Source organism: Aplysia californica, unplaced genomic scaffold, assembly GCF_000002075.1.
Source record: "Aplysia californica isolate F4 #8 unplaced genomic scaffold, AplCal3.0 scaffold00038, whole genome shotgun sequence".
Classification (NCBI taxonomy): Eukaryota; Metazoa; Mollusca; class Gastropoda; order Aplysiida; family Aplysiidae; genus Aplysia; species Aplysia californica.
The window spans coordinates 1,698,893-1,715,419 of record NW_004797308.1 but is presented as its reverse complement, the minus strand read 5'-3'; the positions used below and the strand labels follow the sequence as shown (position 1 = coordinate 1,715,419).

At 38.7% G+C, this 16,527-nt stretch overlaps 1 protein-coding gene across 1 annotated transcript in view; it reads left to right on the top strand.

The window, feature by feature from the left end:
* Window positions 1-16,527, top strand: part of LOC101858763 (protein Hook homolog 3) — a 103,631-nt gene that overhangs the window by 69,703 nt on the left and 17,401 nt on the right. The window contains exons 17-21 of the mRNA XM_005091966.3: window positions 1,325-1,465; window positions 4,781-5,090; window positions 5,665-5,769; window positions 7,244-7,315; window positions 7,723-7,862. Of these exons, the coding sequence (XP_005092023.1) occupies window positions 1,325-1,465; window positions 4,781-5,090; window positions 5,665-5,769; window positions 7,244-7,315; window positions 7,723-7,862 (768 nt within the window). The remainder of the gene's footprint in view (window positions 1-1,324; window positions 1,466-4,780; window positions 5,091-5,664; window positions 5,770-7,243; window positions 7,316-7,722; window positions 7,863-16,527) is intronic.

Below are 16,527 nucleotides of genomic sequence, written 5' to 3'. Positions count from 1 at the left end.
GGAAGGGGACTGGCTCTCTACAAATCAACGCAAACAGACTTCTTCTTATGTTCCCGAACTAGGCTGTAACAAGGGCAGGAAGAACTCTATAGCTCTACAGAGCAACCAATCTAGAAGAAGGAAACTCATACACAACAGAAGTCATACACTAATAACCATAACTCAAACAATCGGTTAGAAATGGGAGGGGTGAGTTCCAAATGGGAAATCACGAAAAGGTCTTATTTCACCCTGACTTTACTATTTTTATTTATAGTCTCATATTTACCAACAAATTTTCATGAAGCTTGGCATACAAAAGCCGAGCTGCATGCTATGCCCGAACATGGATTTAGTTTTTAGGTTTATTTGTCCACACCTTATCTTTTTGTTTTTAAACGTTTAACGTTATTATTTCAATCATGTGTTTACCGCCAATAGGTAACTTAAATGTAAGGTAATTGCATAAACAACATAAATTCTGTGTTTTTCTTTTTGAGACATTGAATTTGATACCAAACACGACCATATTTGAGCTATTTTTAAAGATGACCTTGACTATGACCTTGACCTTTTATAATCTTTAAATGCTAATTAAGTGATAACTATTAGGTCAATTTTAAAAATAAAAGTATTTTTGTGTTTCATTTGACTATCTCTTTCATTCTGCACAAGTAATGACATCTTTTAACGAATTCGAAAATGGACCTTTTTTACTTTTATTAGGTTAAAATTAAGCATGTTCCCCAAGGGCAATTTTGGTTGAATTTGGTAGTACTTAACAGCTCAAAGTTCAAGTTGGCGCAAAAATTTGGTTGTTATCTTTCATGTCCGGGTTTGATGTCAATATTTACTAGCCTAGTAGTCAAGTCCCATGAGACGTTTGTCCGCAGACAATGCCTGCTGCTAGGACTTTCCTACACCTCAACAGTCTGCATTCTCAAAGCAGATCTCAACCTACGACTGTACCATTTTTATGTTCGCTTGGCCGAGATGACATGGATCAGAGTATGGCAATATGTTCATGATTCCTCGATCGTCCTGAAAAGCGGGATCATTTCCTCGATGACATTTGGTTAATTGCAAAGCCTAATTTCACCTTTCGGGATATGTAAAACTTATGCTGTGTATTGGGTACCCTACTCGCAATTGTCTCAAAAAGTTACTCCATACTAAATATGTACTTGTATTTGACTTTAAACACTCATGGTTGAGTGGGTCCTTGTGTTTGGGCGCTATTGAGATTTTACTGTTTAGTTTCACATTTGTCCAAGTTTTACTGTATTCAGTTTTTCACCTCTTTCACAAGTACAGGCTGCATTATATGTGTACCTTTTTTTCCCAGGGAGCGATTACTGCGGCTGGAGCATGAGAACAAAATGTTGAAAATGGGGAACAGCTCAGGACAAGATGAACAGTCATTGGCTTCACAGGAGATGCTTGATGAAGCCAATGCAAAGAGAAACGAGTTGGAGACAGAAGTCAGGTAAAGTGTTGTTCAATAGTCCTACTCATTTTTCGGATGCCACTTGTACAGTTTCTGTACATCTCGGGTGATCTTTTTTCTGATTCCCACAAATTTTCTGATGCTCTGGACTTTGTTTTGTGAAGGTTTTTTGCATTTGTAGTAAACACGTTATTAGGTATTGATATAAGGTTCGAGCCTCGGCTCGGTCCGACGTTGTGTCCTCGGGAAAGGCACTTTACACGAACTTGACACTTGGCTCGGTCCTATCGGAGACGGACGTTAAACTAGGAGGTCCCACCCCTTCAATAACCTAATAGTGGTGATAGGAGCGTTAAACCCATACCATTTCACCATTTGTATTGATATAACTAACGTTATGAATAGGAAGGGGAATAGGAACCACCCCCATCTTTTGGTGACAAATTTAGTTTTAATTTTAAAAGCTGCGGCTAAATCTGTTATTCTGTTACTTAATTTGGTATGGAAAAAATATGTTAACTTCCCATTTATTATATCAAAATGCTTTACCATCTTCCAAAAGGCAGTGCAGGAGGCTACGATCACCATTACGGCTTTGTCCCCAGTGTGCTTTGCTTGTACATGTGAATGACGAAGCACATAACTTGGTACAAGGAATGCTAATGTTTGTGTAGCTAAAATACTAACATATAGATACAAGGCATGCAGGAGAGGTGTTTCTCTTTTAAATAAAAATTTGTGAGAGAATTACATTCGTAGATTCTTTTGAGTAATTCGTCACAGTCAAAGAAAAATTAGAAACTCAAATTAATTTTACTCACAGTGCAAAGTCGAAAGTAGTCTCTCATTTTTGTTTCCCCAGCAATGTTATTGTAAAGCACAATAAGCACTTATGTACTGGAAATGTGCTTTGTGTTTGAAATTTATCGTTATCATTATTACTATTATTTCTAGTACAATGCCTCTTCTATGGATGGAAAAATATTTAATTAGCATTGACGATATCGAAGACATGTAAAAATATGTCTGTTTTTATAGCATTAAATTTATGAAATAATTTCTCTTTCTCTCTGCCCCTCTTTCTGATCCAGTTTTCTCAGACAGACCCTGTGCCTCTTTTGTCTTTCTTCTCTCCATTTCGGTCTTCTCTCGAAATATCAAGAGAGAGAAAAACATACTGGTCTCCACCATGACAGGCGAGGATACCTACAACACACTCCCTTTGCTGTAAAATTATAGTTATTAGATATGTGATAAAATGGTTTACAAATGAAACTCAGCTTGTGCATGCCAAGGACAGGTTCAGCAGCTGTATATCTAGGTGCGAAGAAAATGAATTGTTGGTTCATTTTTCAGCATATCATTCAGGGCAAAAGGATCATGGACCTGAGTTCTTTGTTATAGGATGAGTGAAAAAGGCTCAAAATAATGAAAATAAGTGTTTATTACTGTAAGGCACACGACTTCAGATGGTTTAAAGTTTAAATTGAACTTAATCGTTTAGTGATATTAGAGTTTTTTAATATCATCCATTTTCCAAACCTTAAGGTTTACAAACTTTGGGGTTAGCTCAATTATCACCAGGGCTCTGTTGGAAACTCGTTAACTTGAGTTTTTAACTTCAACAGGAGAGACCAAAAAAAAGTCTTGCATTTTTAATGTTCACACTTGGGCAATCAAATTCTGTCACTTAGTTGTGATGGGCCCAAGATAAAACCCTGTTAAGAAACAGGATATTATCTAAGGCCACTGTATGGGGGCTACAGCAATATGTCCGGTTTTGTTTGTTTTTGTCTCTTCAATGATTTAGAAAATTATGAGTTTGCTGTATTCCAACCTGCAAGAGGAGCTGTAGCCATGCACATTCAGCAACACTTAGGTACAAGAGAACTGAAGGAATTATGTACTTTCTATAAAAATGTTTCCAGTATGTAATCACAAAACATAGGGCTCAGCATCATTTACATATGAATATATGTCAGAGAGGTTTAACTCTTTGTCTCAGAAATTATTTTTCTGCGCTGGGATGGAATTTGATTTTGGTCTGTCAAAATGGAGCTCAGGATCAATTACATAGTGTATTGCTATAATTTCTCACCAAATTAAGCTACAACAATGTTTTATACCTAATTAGAAAGAGGAAATGAATGTGAGTTCAGATTCAGTATACCAATGGGACGAAATATCAATCAAATAGTAATATATAGCAATAGTAGGCCTTCCAACAAACAACGCAAAAAGAAGACAAATTTGCAAATCATCAAAAAGTGAAAATGCAAATTACAAAAGAGATGTTTTTTATGTGTAACACTGGTCAACACACATTTTGCAGCAATAGGTTTAATCCTTTGAGCCCTGACCACCTGAGTCTTCCACGCTCCCCTTCCTGAGCTCCTGAGCAATTCATGCGTTCATTCGTATCATCCTCAGTATCACATCCCATATCCTACTCAGGGTAGTCTTCGTCATTACCAGCATCTTATTAAGAAAATCTTCCAAATAATCAATAACGTCCTGTGTAGTAAACATGTGACCACCTTACTGGCCGGTCGGCCACTCGACAACGGATTAAGAAATGAATAGGATAGAATGGCTTTCAATTGAATTTCAATAATCTTTAACAGTGATAATATTAGATCGCGTTTATATAGTGCAAATTCCCTCTCAACAGCAAGCTCTATGCTGCCATATGCTGTCAAAACACCTTTTTATTTTTGGCGCCAATTTTTTTATTTGCTAAATTGAAAGCCTAATCAGTTACCCTACATTTGTGAAAAAGTCAAAGTGAAACTGTAACAATTAGAATTCAAATTTTTGAAAGAACGCCTTTTTTTAAATGGTTATGCTGACAAAAGCTTCTGTATCTCGAAACTGCTGTGAATTTTTTTTAAGGCATTTATCAGCTTACGGCAGTATGGGCTTTACAATCTATATTATTACGCCAGCTAATCTGATAGTATTCTGAAACAATCTTAACTTCTTGGGAAGCATACTGCATGCTGCCTTTTCTAGTCTCCAAAACACTAACATACTGACTGACAAGATCATTCACTGTCTATGGTCGGGCACCCATTTACTCCTGAGTAAAGAGTGGAAAATTTGTGTAAAGTGTCTTTCCCAAGGACACAACGTCAGGCCTGAGGCTCGAACTCCAAAATCAGCAGCCTCACAATTTCAAGTCTCGTAGCTTAACCACTACACTGCAGACCCCACAGTAAAAGGACTTATTCGAAGGTTTTTACGTCATTTGTAAGATAAACTTTTCCGTAATTACACTTAATTAAGCCTCTGATATAGAATCATCCCTCCACAATTTATTCCTGTGGTAAAAAATATGTGATTTTTCTCTTTTAGACTCCTCAACCAGAGACTGATGGAAGTGCAGGCTGAGCTAGAGGACGTTCAAGAAAACCAGAAGTCCACATCGGCAGCCAGCAACAGCGAGTTCATCTCTATGCGTACACAGCTGTCCGAGTCAAAACAGCGGCTGGAGGAGAAGGATCTACAGCTGCAACAGAAACAACAACACATTGATGAATTGAGTGGGAAGGCTGCAACTGCTAATGATAAGGTGACGGAGCTGTCAGAACAGCTGCTTCGTAAGGAAGAGGAGATCCGTGTGATGGAGGAGAAGTACCGCAAGTACTTGGAGAAAGCCAAAAATGTAAGTCTTCCCAGTGGACATTCTATGGCATTTGAAGACTGCCGAGTTGTGATCATGCAACAACTACAAAAATATAAACAAAAATTGTGTTCCTCTCAAAGAGCCAAATTTAAACTATATTGAAACTTCACCTAAATATTATAGATTGATCGCCAGGAACCAGGAAATCTTACGCTGAGCCACTTTCTAGGCAGATTCTATTATTGGTACTCTATTTTATTTTCATTCTTATTTTTTTATTTTTTTTTTGGGGGGGGGGGGGTTGTGATTTTACAAGCCAAAAAAATTACACTGACATTTAATCATACTTAGACCACGTATTTTGAGGCACTTAGTCCCTTGCTCATCTCCAGGATTCTGGTATATAGTTGGCTTTTTTCTTTTGTTTCAACTGACTATGTGTTGTGTTGGTCTATTTCTAATTTTCGATTTGACTCTTCTTTTCCAGCTTGACTATTTCAATAGAATAATTTTAAACGTTTTAATGTTGCATAGCAACTTTCTTTGAGCATTAGAGAATGGCAGATAGCATTTCCGTCTTACTGGTTTCATCATCCCTTCTCATTCTTGTCAGGTGATCAAGAGCCTTGACCCAAGGCATGGAAATGATTCATCCACTGAAGTATTCGCCTTAAAAAATCAACTTCAAGAAAAAGACAACTACATTAACTTCCTAGAGGTAACTATTTAAGTTAACTTATCATAAAAATCAATCATCCCCCGCCTCCCCCCCCCCCCCCCCCCCCTTTTTTTTTCTTTTCATTTTTAACAAATTTAGCAACAAGTCCTCGAAGGGAGTTATTTTAGATTTTTTTTCTATCTCATCCAAACATCTCCATGGACACAAAGAGACAGCTTATCACCTCAATATTCATACCAACATTATGTTATCGGTGCCAGACCTGGACCTTAAGCAAAACCCATGAAAGCAAAATCACCGCATGCGAAATGAAATGTCTCCGCAAAACCCTTAACATCACAAGACGAGACAGGCAGAGAAATGAAGAAGTAAAAGCAGCTATCGGCACTGAGTCCTGCCTGCGTTACATAGAAAGACAGATGATAAAATGGTTTGGCCACCTGTTACGCATGTCACCTGACCAGCCAGCCTTGAGAGCCTACAACACCAAGCACTCAGACTATAAAGGAAGAGGAATGCCACGCAAAAGGTGGATCGAGGGTGTCAAGGAAACCATAACAAAACATAACATCACAACTGAAAGAGCTGCGGAGCTGGCCTACCATAGAAAACTGCATCTCCCCTTGACGCTTAACGGCAACAGAGGATGAAAAAGTAAAGTAAAGTAGTGCAAAAGTTATTATAATTCCCAGAATATAGGTGGTCTTTCCTTCCGGCAGGCACATTTGTTTCGTGGATATCTGTGCTGTGAACTTAAGACTGTTCTGGGTTATTTCAGTTTTGCATAGAGATTAATCTATAGTTTCAGTATTTGTCGAGCGCCTGATTTCATTACAATGCCCGCATATGTTGATGAACCATTAAATTTCAAAGCTAAATAGTCCCCCTCCCCACCTCATTTTGATTCACCTGCAGTGTATTTTCAATGAAATTTATATTTTAGCATTTTATAGAGGTACTTTTATCATAATAGGGCACTGCAGATATTTTTTGCTTGTCAAACAAAAGTTTTTTAAATGGAACCCGATTAGTGTTAATGTGAGATGCTTTTGGGAGGTCCTTTTTATCTTTGATGTGTTTGATATTTTGTACTATAATTTTTGGTCTTCTTGTCACTGGTTGACCAATATTTCTTACAGTACTGTCTTGTTCTTTTAGCACTTTGCACCAGTGTAGCATTTGCATTTCACCTATCAGAAGTAAACCACAACTGACAAAAGTGTATGTTCATTAGGATCACTATATTTTTATAAATTTTCTGTCTCATAGAGTCCCATAACTGCATTTTTAAGATATTTATATTTATTTGTTTGTGATTTGTATGGGTGCTAAAGATTGCAGCACCGTATTTCATGCATTAGTTTTTGCAATTTTATAGTCACAAAGTTTGTGTTGTAAATACCTACTTGAAGCATCTCTTCGGAAATGTGTAAGAACTTGTTTTGTATTTTTGTAGTCATGAGATCTCTTTCTTGCACATGCTGAAGTACTCCACTGCATGCTCTGTTAACAGAAAGATCAGGAGAAGATGAAGTCTGTAAGAGACCAGGAGGAAAGGCTCATTGTCACAGCGTGGTATAATCTGGTATGTGCTTCTGCGACGTGACTGCATTTCACACCTGTAGACAATGCATCTTATGGTCTATTTACTTGTAAAATATATAGTCTGGTCTTACTTTTGTAAAAAACACAAACTTCTTTTAAGAGGGGAAAAGCTTATAACATTTTGAATTTTCCATCTGCCTGTACTGCCAGTATTTTCTGCTGTTGCTTTATAAAATAAAGATTTATCTTAAGTTTAGGCATACAGTTTTCTTATTGGCAACTGATTTGTTTCATCCTCCAGGCACCAAAAAATGTCAATTGCAGGTTTCATTTTGAGGCATTTATTTGTTCTACCAATGAAAATGGGCCTTCTCATTGTCATTCATTTGAAATGTGTTCACAGTAGGGTTCTTTATATTCATTAGAATATAACTTACTTTCCTCCAGGGAATGCAGCTCCATCGTCAGGCAGCTGAAGAACGCCTGGCGAATTGTTCAATGGGTCAGTCTTTCCTGGCTCGTCAGCGCCAAGTTCATTCTCGTCGCGCCAACACTGTGAATGCCCTGCACAGCAGCACAAGTCCAAGGTGAAACATCTTTGCCAAGATACTTCCCACTCCTTCCCCCTCAACATTCATAGCCTCTTCCCCCATCCACTGTCCTTCTCCAACCTTGCTTAAATGCCTTTAAAGCACATGTACACCGCTTACGATGTTGACGACATAGTTACCCTTTTCAGTAGCCATGATTAAAGCTTTCACATTCTCATTTTATTCACTCAGTGTTCCTTCTGTTTAATTATTTCTCTGCTTTCAATATATCACTAATTTATTTTGAGATTGTGATTCCTAACAGAGTAATGAAGCGACCTAAAGTAAATTAATCATCAGAGCTTTGGTCTCTGTCAGTGTCTCTGTCAATTCTACCTAAAAGTGAATATTCCTCTCATGTTAATTAGAGGGAGCGGATTGAGTTATTGTGACATAAATTCATTTGTACTTGATTTCTTTTTGTATCCATAGTTACAGTTCAGTAAAGAAACTGTGCATGCTAGATCTGACTTCGTAGTTTTCCGCGAGCGCGGCCACGGAAAAATGGATCAATCGGCCGCAGAATTTTCAAAAATTTTGCAGCATTATTATGCTTTCAGATGTAGATTTGTGAGAGAAAAAAAAATTAAACTGAATCGAGCTGACGACGTTAGAGTGATCTCCCTCTCACCGGAAGCCGGAAATTAGAGCGCTTTTTTTTTTGGAAACAATTGATATAGATCTCTAGATTCGCCTGAAACTGAAAAGTCGGGCGATCGGCCAATCCCATCTGTAGTGGGCACCCCGTATTAGACTTAGTCAGATTCATGGAGCTCACAACTGCATAGGTCATATCATATGAGTACCAAGGGCGGATGTCAACAGAGAGGTATAAACGGGGAATCAGGCTTATCACCTCTCTAGCCTCAACAGTGCAAAGGCTGCTTCGACTATCAAGGTACCCCGGAAATAGCAGTTCACAAGAGAGTGACAAACATACAATAGAAGTAGAGGCAAAAATGATGATAGTAAGGATGAAGAAAGAAAAATCAGCTGTTCCCCCTATTCCCTGTTATTCCGGCAGAGATTGAGCATGACATTGGTAAATCAGCCCATTTGGGAATGGCCTAAAAACACTTCAGTCAGTTGCACTGCCTTCTATCCAGATCCTATTGTTCATGCGCTTGTAGCCGCTTCCAGCTATTGTATAGGAGTACAGGCGAGACAACATTTTTCTTTCAGCAAAAATGGATACATTTTTTAAGGGAGGGGGTCCCACGAGCAAGCTAACTCCTTTATTTCTGGACCTAGAGACCTTAAACTTTGCATACAACTTCGTCATGATACAGGTATTACGATGAAAAAAAATGTTTCCCGGATCCAAGATGGCCGCCATTTTTATAGCGGCCATATTGGATTTTCACATCATGTTTTCAAATCAATACTCCTCTGAAATTTACAGATGGATTTTATTGTCCTGTGGCACACATGTACCCAAGAGGCATATAAGTTATATATTGTCAGCATCTTTCGATATCTTTTTTCGTCTTGGAGTTACATGAAGAATCGTGCAAATCTTGTCATAAATTCAGAAAACGATCAATTTTCCAAATTTCTTTATCATAAAATGAAAACCAAGATAGATGTCACGAAACGTTGACAATGCAATGTAACCACCCCTAAGGGCAACAAGTGTGCCAAGTGCCATCAAGATACACCTGTAATCTTCAGAGGAGTAGCGAAAAATGTGTCAAAAATTAAAAAATTAAATATTTCTAAGAAAAAGATGAGATACCTCTCTAATTTGTGAAGATAGAATAACAATGTAAGAAGAAAAAATGTTGGGCATCCAACTAGCTACAACTGTGCCAAAGGACAATCAAATCAACAAAAAATGACTGAGTAAAGGCAAAAAATATTGTAATACCCAATTTGACCCAGATTGACCAAAAACAGGTGGAACACCCCCCCCCCTTAAAGGAAAGAATGCGTTGAAAACAAATGCCACTGAACGTCAGATTCAGTTTACCTAAAGCACACATGTGTTTGGCGGAAAACTGTTGTTAGTACGTATGTAATGTGGTACTTGACCACACCCGTAAATCCACGGTGGATGGGCATTTCTGTGTTTGTTTCATCTTCACACAGGGCTTTTCCTTCTGGGGTGTTTCTAATTCTAATTGCGAGCTCTACTTCTGACTTTAGAATGTTGAGGCCATAGTTGTTGCTTGATTGTGGTCGCGGTGGTATTTTACCTTCACATAATTCTCCTACATATTCTGCCCTTTTTCCTAGGGCTTTTTTTTTCTCAAACAACATAATTGTCTTTTTTGTCTTCAACGCCTCCTGACAACCAATGACATAGCTCAAACTGCCAGCTCACCTGGTTTTGAAATTACCGGTATAGTGTCTCATTTCTTTGGGTCACACTGTTGCTAGTATTTTATGTTATGGGCTTGTGTTTCTAAACGATAATACAGATTGTATGCTGCTAATTGCTGGGTTTTTTAAATTGTATTTACTGTGTCTGTAGTGCTACTTCTCAGTTTATGATTAATTGGTACTTATATTTAAAGCAGTATGGAAAAAGAAGTTTAGACATGGTCGCAGTCCTTGCAGAATTTGGTCATTTTGGGAGTATAATTCTAGCAGAATTTTGAAATTTTCCATGCAGAAAACTACGATGTCAGCTAGATGCATACCATTGTTTGATTATTATTTTTTCCAAAATATTGTTAATATTTGAACTCAAAAGAGCAGCTTTTAAAACTGGCAGTTTCTTCAGTTTTGTGGATGAGTAGCTTGGATATGAAATTTAAAATCCCAGTTATTTGTCTCCTTTCTGTTTTTCATTTGTGCTGGTGTACTTTTGAGAATTTTGAAATAATAGGAATATACTTTTTCATATATTTGTTTGTAGACTTGAAGAACTGACTCTCTTTTATGATCTTTTTAGTTGCTAATATCATGTAGAGATGGGATTTTCCTTCTGCTTTATTTTTTTTTAGTGACTAATCAAAGGAATATCTTTGACCATCTGTGATTTATATAGATTTGATCAAAACTATTCATGGTTCTCATGAAGGTTTCAAGACTTTTCTATTGTAAAGCTTAGACAAGAAATGCAGTACTTGTAAATTACACTTTTGTTTTCTGTTTTACCCCTCAAGTGTATGAAATATTCATTATGAGCTTATAGATACTTTGGTTTGGCTGAAAGAATTTCCTGTGATTTTTGTTGTATTCATTATTCTATTGCCAACTGTGTCTTTAGATTTTCGACTACCTCTTACTACTGAATCACATTGTGGTTGACTTACAGCAATGGGGTGCCTTTGGCATTTATTCATTGACTTATGTAAAGGACTAAGTTTATTGTAAACTTTGCTCTAATTGATGACTGTTGCAGGAATAGTCCTAGGTGAATTAGATATTAACATTTATTGTGTGAAAGCAGCACAAATGAGCAATATGCTGATGCCATATATCAGAGACCACAGTTTGTACTATTATGGAAACAGTTTTAAACAGCCTCTTATCTGAATAGATGCTTTGCTGGGAGGGCATTCTGTAATCGTAAAGAGCATTTTGAAATAAGTTGAGACAGTTACACACACCCTTCCTATTGTCATCCCAACGATGACAGGTTATGTTGCCCTGTCTGTGTCATCATTTTCTCTCCAACAATGAAATGGGTACATGTTTGGAAAGCATGTGATTTCCATGTGTTACTCTCTTCATATCTGGGGGGGAGCTGCTCGTCACCATTCTTGGCAGTCTAAAGCGGAAAGGCATAAGTCCCGCTCAATTGACCATAGTCTTCCGCAATCGAGGCAGTCTACCGTAAGTTCCACCCTATTGCCCCTGTAAGGTTGCAGTAACTGACCAGGGATTGGGTACATTTAGATCAAAAGCAGTGTTATTTAATACAGTTGGGGGTGGGTAGATGGCTTCATCATGCAGTGGGAATAATAATTGACAAGTAAGTCACGACAGCAAGTGACCAGAAATTGCAATGTCTGTGCCTATAAGCTGTGCCTATAAGCTGGGTACATAAAGATCACGAGATTTTGCTGTGGTAAAGATTAGAACTGACAAGTAAGTAGTGACAGCGAGTGACCAGAAAGGATGAAGTTGACCAAACATTTTTAATGCGGCCAATGAAAATCCCAAGTCTGTTTACCAAACTGGTTTATTGTCAAGTAGGTACCACAAAGAAAAAATTCAGATTGTTTCAAAGTAGGTTTTCTTATGTGGTCACAAACATTAAAATCAGACAATAAATTAAGGTTCAAATTCTTTCAAAAAAGGAGAAAATTTCACTCAGCATGCTAAACGAGGAAAAAACAGGACTTCGAGCAGTCACACAATCATGTAATAACAATGCACATACTCATTTATTGTGTTTTCTTGAAGTCAAGGACAATATTGAAGCATACAAAGCCTAAAGAAATCCTCAGACTTATAATTCTGATTTCGTAAACCCATAAAATTGTATAAAAATGGCTTTTCAGTGAATAGTTGCTTGCTACATCACAAAAGGCCAATATCAGAGGCTTGTTGCTGGAAAATTTATTATTCCATAAGGTCAGAACTTCATGATGTTGTTGATAACAATGCAGGGACAAAGAATGTATGAAGTTTGCCATCATGAAAATGAACGAATGACTCATTTCGCACATTGGCAAAAACACATCTATGCAAGTATAAACTTTCATAAAATGATAATTGTTACAGACATGAGACTGGTATTTCTTTTGTATGTTAATTGGCACGCTGAATGCAAAAATGCAGTTAGATTTAACATACAACTACTTTTAAGCGTAGTAAAGTCTGTTACTTTTATAATTTTGCTCACATTGGTTATATAGATCTACACCTTCCCAGATTCAATCTTAATAAAAATAATTAGGCTATATGTAACATTATTTTTTAACAGTCACAAATGTAGAAATGGCTCATTACTTAGTGTAAGAATATACTAGACCCTAACTTATTTTCCAAAGAACACCACAACAAACACTCATATTCGGCTGTCTACTAGATCTAGCGCATAAACGCTAACCTTGAAGCGCCTGACTAGGCAGACGTCAGATCAGCCAACTTGTGCCCTGTAAAGGAGGGGAAAATGGTGTGGGGTGTGCTTCACAACTAAATGTTTTGCTTGACCAGGAAAGCACAGATTTCCTACATGTAAACTCGCACAAAAAAAGTCAAGGAACAAAAATTCAAAGAAAGTTAACTGAAAAACTGTTAAACCGAATTTATTCTTTTTTTTTTTCAAAAAAGATGCTTTCGGCTCTCTAGTTTAAGTTTGTACAATTTCAGATTTCAACAACGAGTAATTCGTGTAAAATAAACCTTGCAGAAATTGTTGCGGTAGGTTCTGCCACTCCTGGACGAGTTAGCCCAAGAGTTATTGAAGGTTTTGTGCAGGGGGGTGGTTGTCCCTTATCCTTCGGTCAATGTGATCCCAAATTTTCTCTATTGGGTTCAAATCCGGACTACAAGCTGGCCAATCCATGCGAGTAACACCTCGCTGCTGTAGGAAGTCCCTACGATGCGTGTGTGATGTGGCGTGGTGTTGTCGTCCCACAGAACAGCCTGGGTCCGATCTGCTGCAGGAGAGGAACAGCAAGGGGACGCAGGATTTCGTCTCTGTACCTTGCCGCGGTCAAATTGCCCTGTATATGGTACAGGGGGGTTCCTGTGGTGAGCTGAGAAGCCTCCCCACACCAGAACGAACCCTCCACCGTTGGGCGCCACCTGCTGGATGCAGTCAAGTTGAAACCGCTCTCCTCAGCGCCTCCTGACGTCGGCTTGCCTGTCTGGGTGCAGCAGGTTGAATCTGGATTCGTCCAAGAAGACTACCTAATCCCACTGACGTGTCCATTGTGAATGGCAAGCAGACCATGCCAGGCGAGCTTCTTTGTGGACCGGCGTGTGCCTTGGGGGCCTGGCAGGGACACGGGAAGTGAACCTGGCTCAACTGAGACGGTTCCTTGCCGTCTCCTCCCTCACGTGGACCTTGGCGGTCACTTGTAGTTGACCCCTGATGTAGTTTGCAGTGGTGGTTCGTGACGTCACGGCCTGTCTGATGATGAACAGCTCAATGCTGTCAGTGGTCAAACGGACCCTACCGGTTGCTCGCCATCGTTCTTGCAGCCTCCATAAATATGACTGACGGGAACACCCCAAGTCGACGTACAACGACCCGGATCATGGAACCATCTTAGAGCCCAGGAGAGGCTCGTCTTCTGTCGACATCAGGCAGCGAACGTCGTTGGACCATCGTGTTGTAATGAAACATGGTTGAAGAACCTTGGCTTATAAAGGGTTTCAAGTGAGCGATATTCACAGCCAAGATGTCTGTTTAGCACGTACCAAGCTAAGTTTTAACCACCAGTGCCTATGTCAATGTTGCTGAGGCAGAGAAATTTCGCCCATTTTTCATGCTTTTCAGCTGTGTTTCGGCATGCCCGCGTTGTGGTCGTTGTGAAGTTCGTGCAGGAAAATTTGCTTTACAGGCAAACAGTGTCAAGTCTTCAGTGCATGTGCCAAGTTTGGTTGACTGAGCTTAATGGGATTTAGAGATATTGAGGTTTAAATTTGACAGGTGAAAACACAAGTTGTTCTTTGACTTTTTTGTGCGAGTTTATGTACATCAGTGTGTAGGAAGAAGATAAGTCTTTCCGTTGATACTACACGATACTTTTTTTTTCTTTTAAAATAGAGAATCTAGTTAAATAGTGATTTTTACTGTTTCCTGTTGTCATAATTATGGTTGTTGACACAGTTTATTCTTTATTTACTATCAAAAGAAAACGTGATAAACCCTCTTTCATGGTCAATTAATGTCATTTCCGTTTCTTGTGGCCAAGTGGTTTGTATCTGAATCTGCAACCCCCACCCCTACACACACAAATCGTTTCAACAGTCGGGGTAAACGCAACGATCCATCCTCGGACTCCATTGTCCTTTTCACAGAGGGGTATTTGTTTATTTCCACCAGTGTAACAGAATGCCATATTTTGAATTAGGAAAGACCACAGAACACAAATGATAATAGATTTCCTTTTATTTGTCTACACTATTTAGGAGAAAAATTGTGTGAATTTGACATGAAATCAACACTTTGCCCCTCTCACATGCACTTTTCCAGCTAAGGCACAAAACATGAGGGGTGGGGCGTGTTTGTAAGCGTGTAAACCGTTTGGCTCAACATGTACACCAAGAAGAACACACTCGACTTGCACATTTGCCGGCTGAGTAGGGAATGACCCACTGGCTCACCAGTCCTTTAATCTCGTGCTGAACTCAGTGGTTACAAAAACATTCATCGGAAATGGTACGAAACACGAACAATGTACACATATCAACATCCCCCCTTCTTTAGCAAGATGCTTTATGTGCATTCCTTAAACGTAACATTTCAACATCTTATTAGTCAATTAGTTCAAAACCCTTTATAAGAAATATTCTTTATTACCAAGTTAAATTATAAGTAATTCTACTACTGATATCATTTGAGCCTTACAGACACAAAATAGAAAGCATAATATATATCTCACGAATCCCATTCCCAAGAAATTACTACTGATTTGACATAAACTGTAAATCTTTTAAATCAAACTGCGATTTTCCACATTGTATCCGATTTATACTAAAAGGTGATAGTCCATTTACATTTATATTCTAATAACACAAATCAAAACTTTCTGTTAATTGTCTTGTCAAAATCCTTTTCGATAACTTCTTCGGGTCTGGTCGTCTGCTCGTCAGTTCTCAGCGGTAATAAGTATGGAAAATTGTCTTTTAAAGAGTATGACTGATTTCTAAACAGAACTCTACTGTTCTGGTGGGTGACTGGTGTCTGTGCATATGTGACTAAATGTTCAATTGTGTAGACAATGTGTACTGCTTTGTTTTGATGTTGTTGTGGACCGCATGTTGCACACTAACACACTTGTCCGTATCACAATCTTAAAAACAGGCCATAGATCTATTCAAATGGTGCAATCGATGATCTCAACTTCATGTGTATTTTGGGTTGGGCCACTTCTGGTTATGTAGTGTTTGTTTTGTGCTTTGTTATGACTTGGACAGGGAGTCAGGTTTGACTTCAAGCTTGTGGGCCGTGAAGTCATTGGCTGTTGACTTGTAGATTCAACGGGATCAACAGTCTGACTGCATCTGCTCGGCCCGTCAGGAGCTGACACTTCTTGATCAGGCCGATCAACGGTGGTGTTGGGTCGTCTTTGCAAACTGGTCTTTTACTGCAGGACTTTCTGCTGGGGTCAACATGACGTTGTCGTCAGGCTCACCCTTCCTTTCGTGGAAAGGTGTTGATTTTGGTCTCAAATGCACCCTATTCCTGACGTAGGTGCCGCCAGTTTCTCCTTCTATTCTATAAGATCTGTTGTTGAGCTTTTCTTTAATTCTGCCTGCGTTCCAACCGGGTTTATCAGGGTTTTGGTAATAAATAGTTTGACGCTTTTGCAGAGGATTCATATCTCTGGCCTTTCTGTCAAATTGTCTCTTGACTTTCATCTTGCGAGCTAATAATCTTTTCATGTCATTTTCTGGAACATAATTTTCTTTTCTCATTTGAGGCAAGAGCGTTGTACTCTGAAACATCATCTGCGTTGGAGTCGTCCCATCTTGTCTTGGGGTGTTTCTAAGTTCTAACAGTGCTTCGTATTGATCTTCGTGATTCTGCACA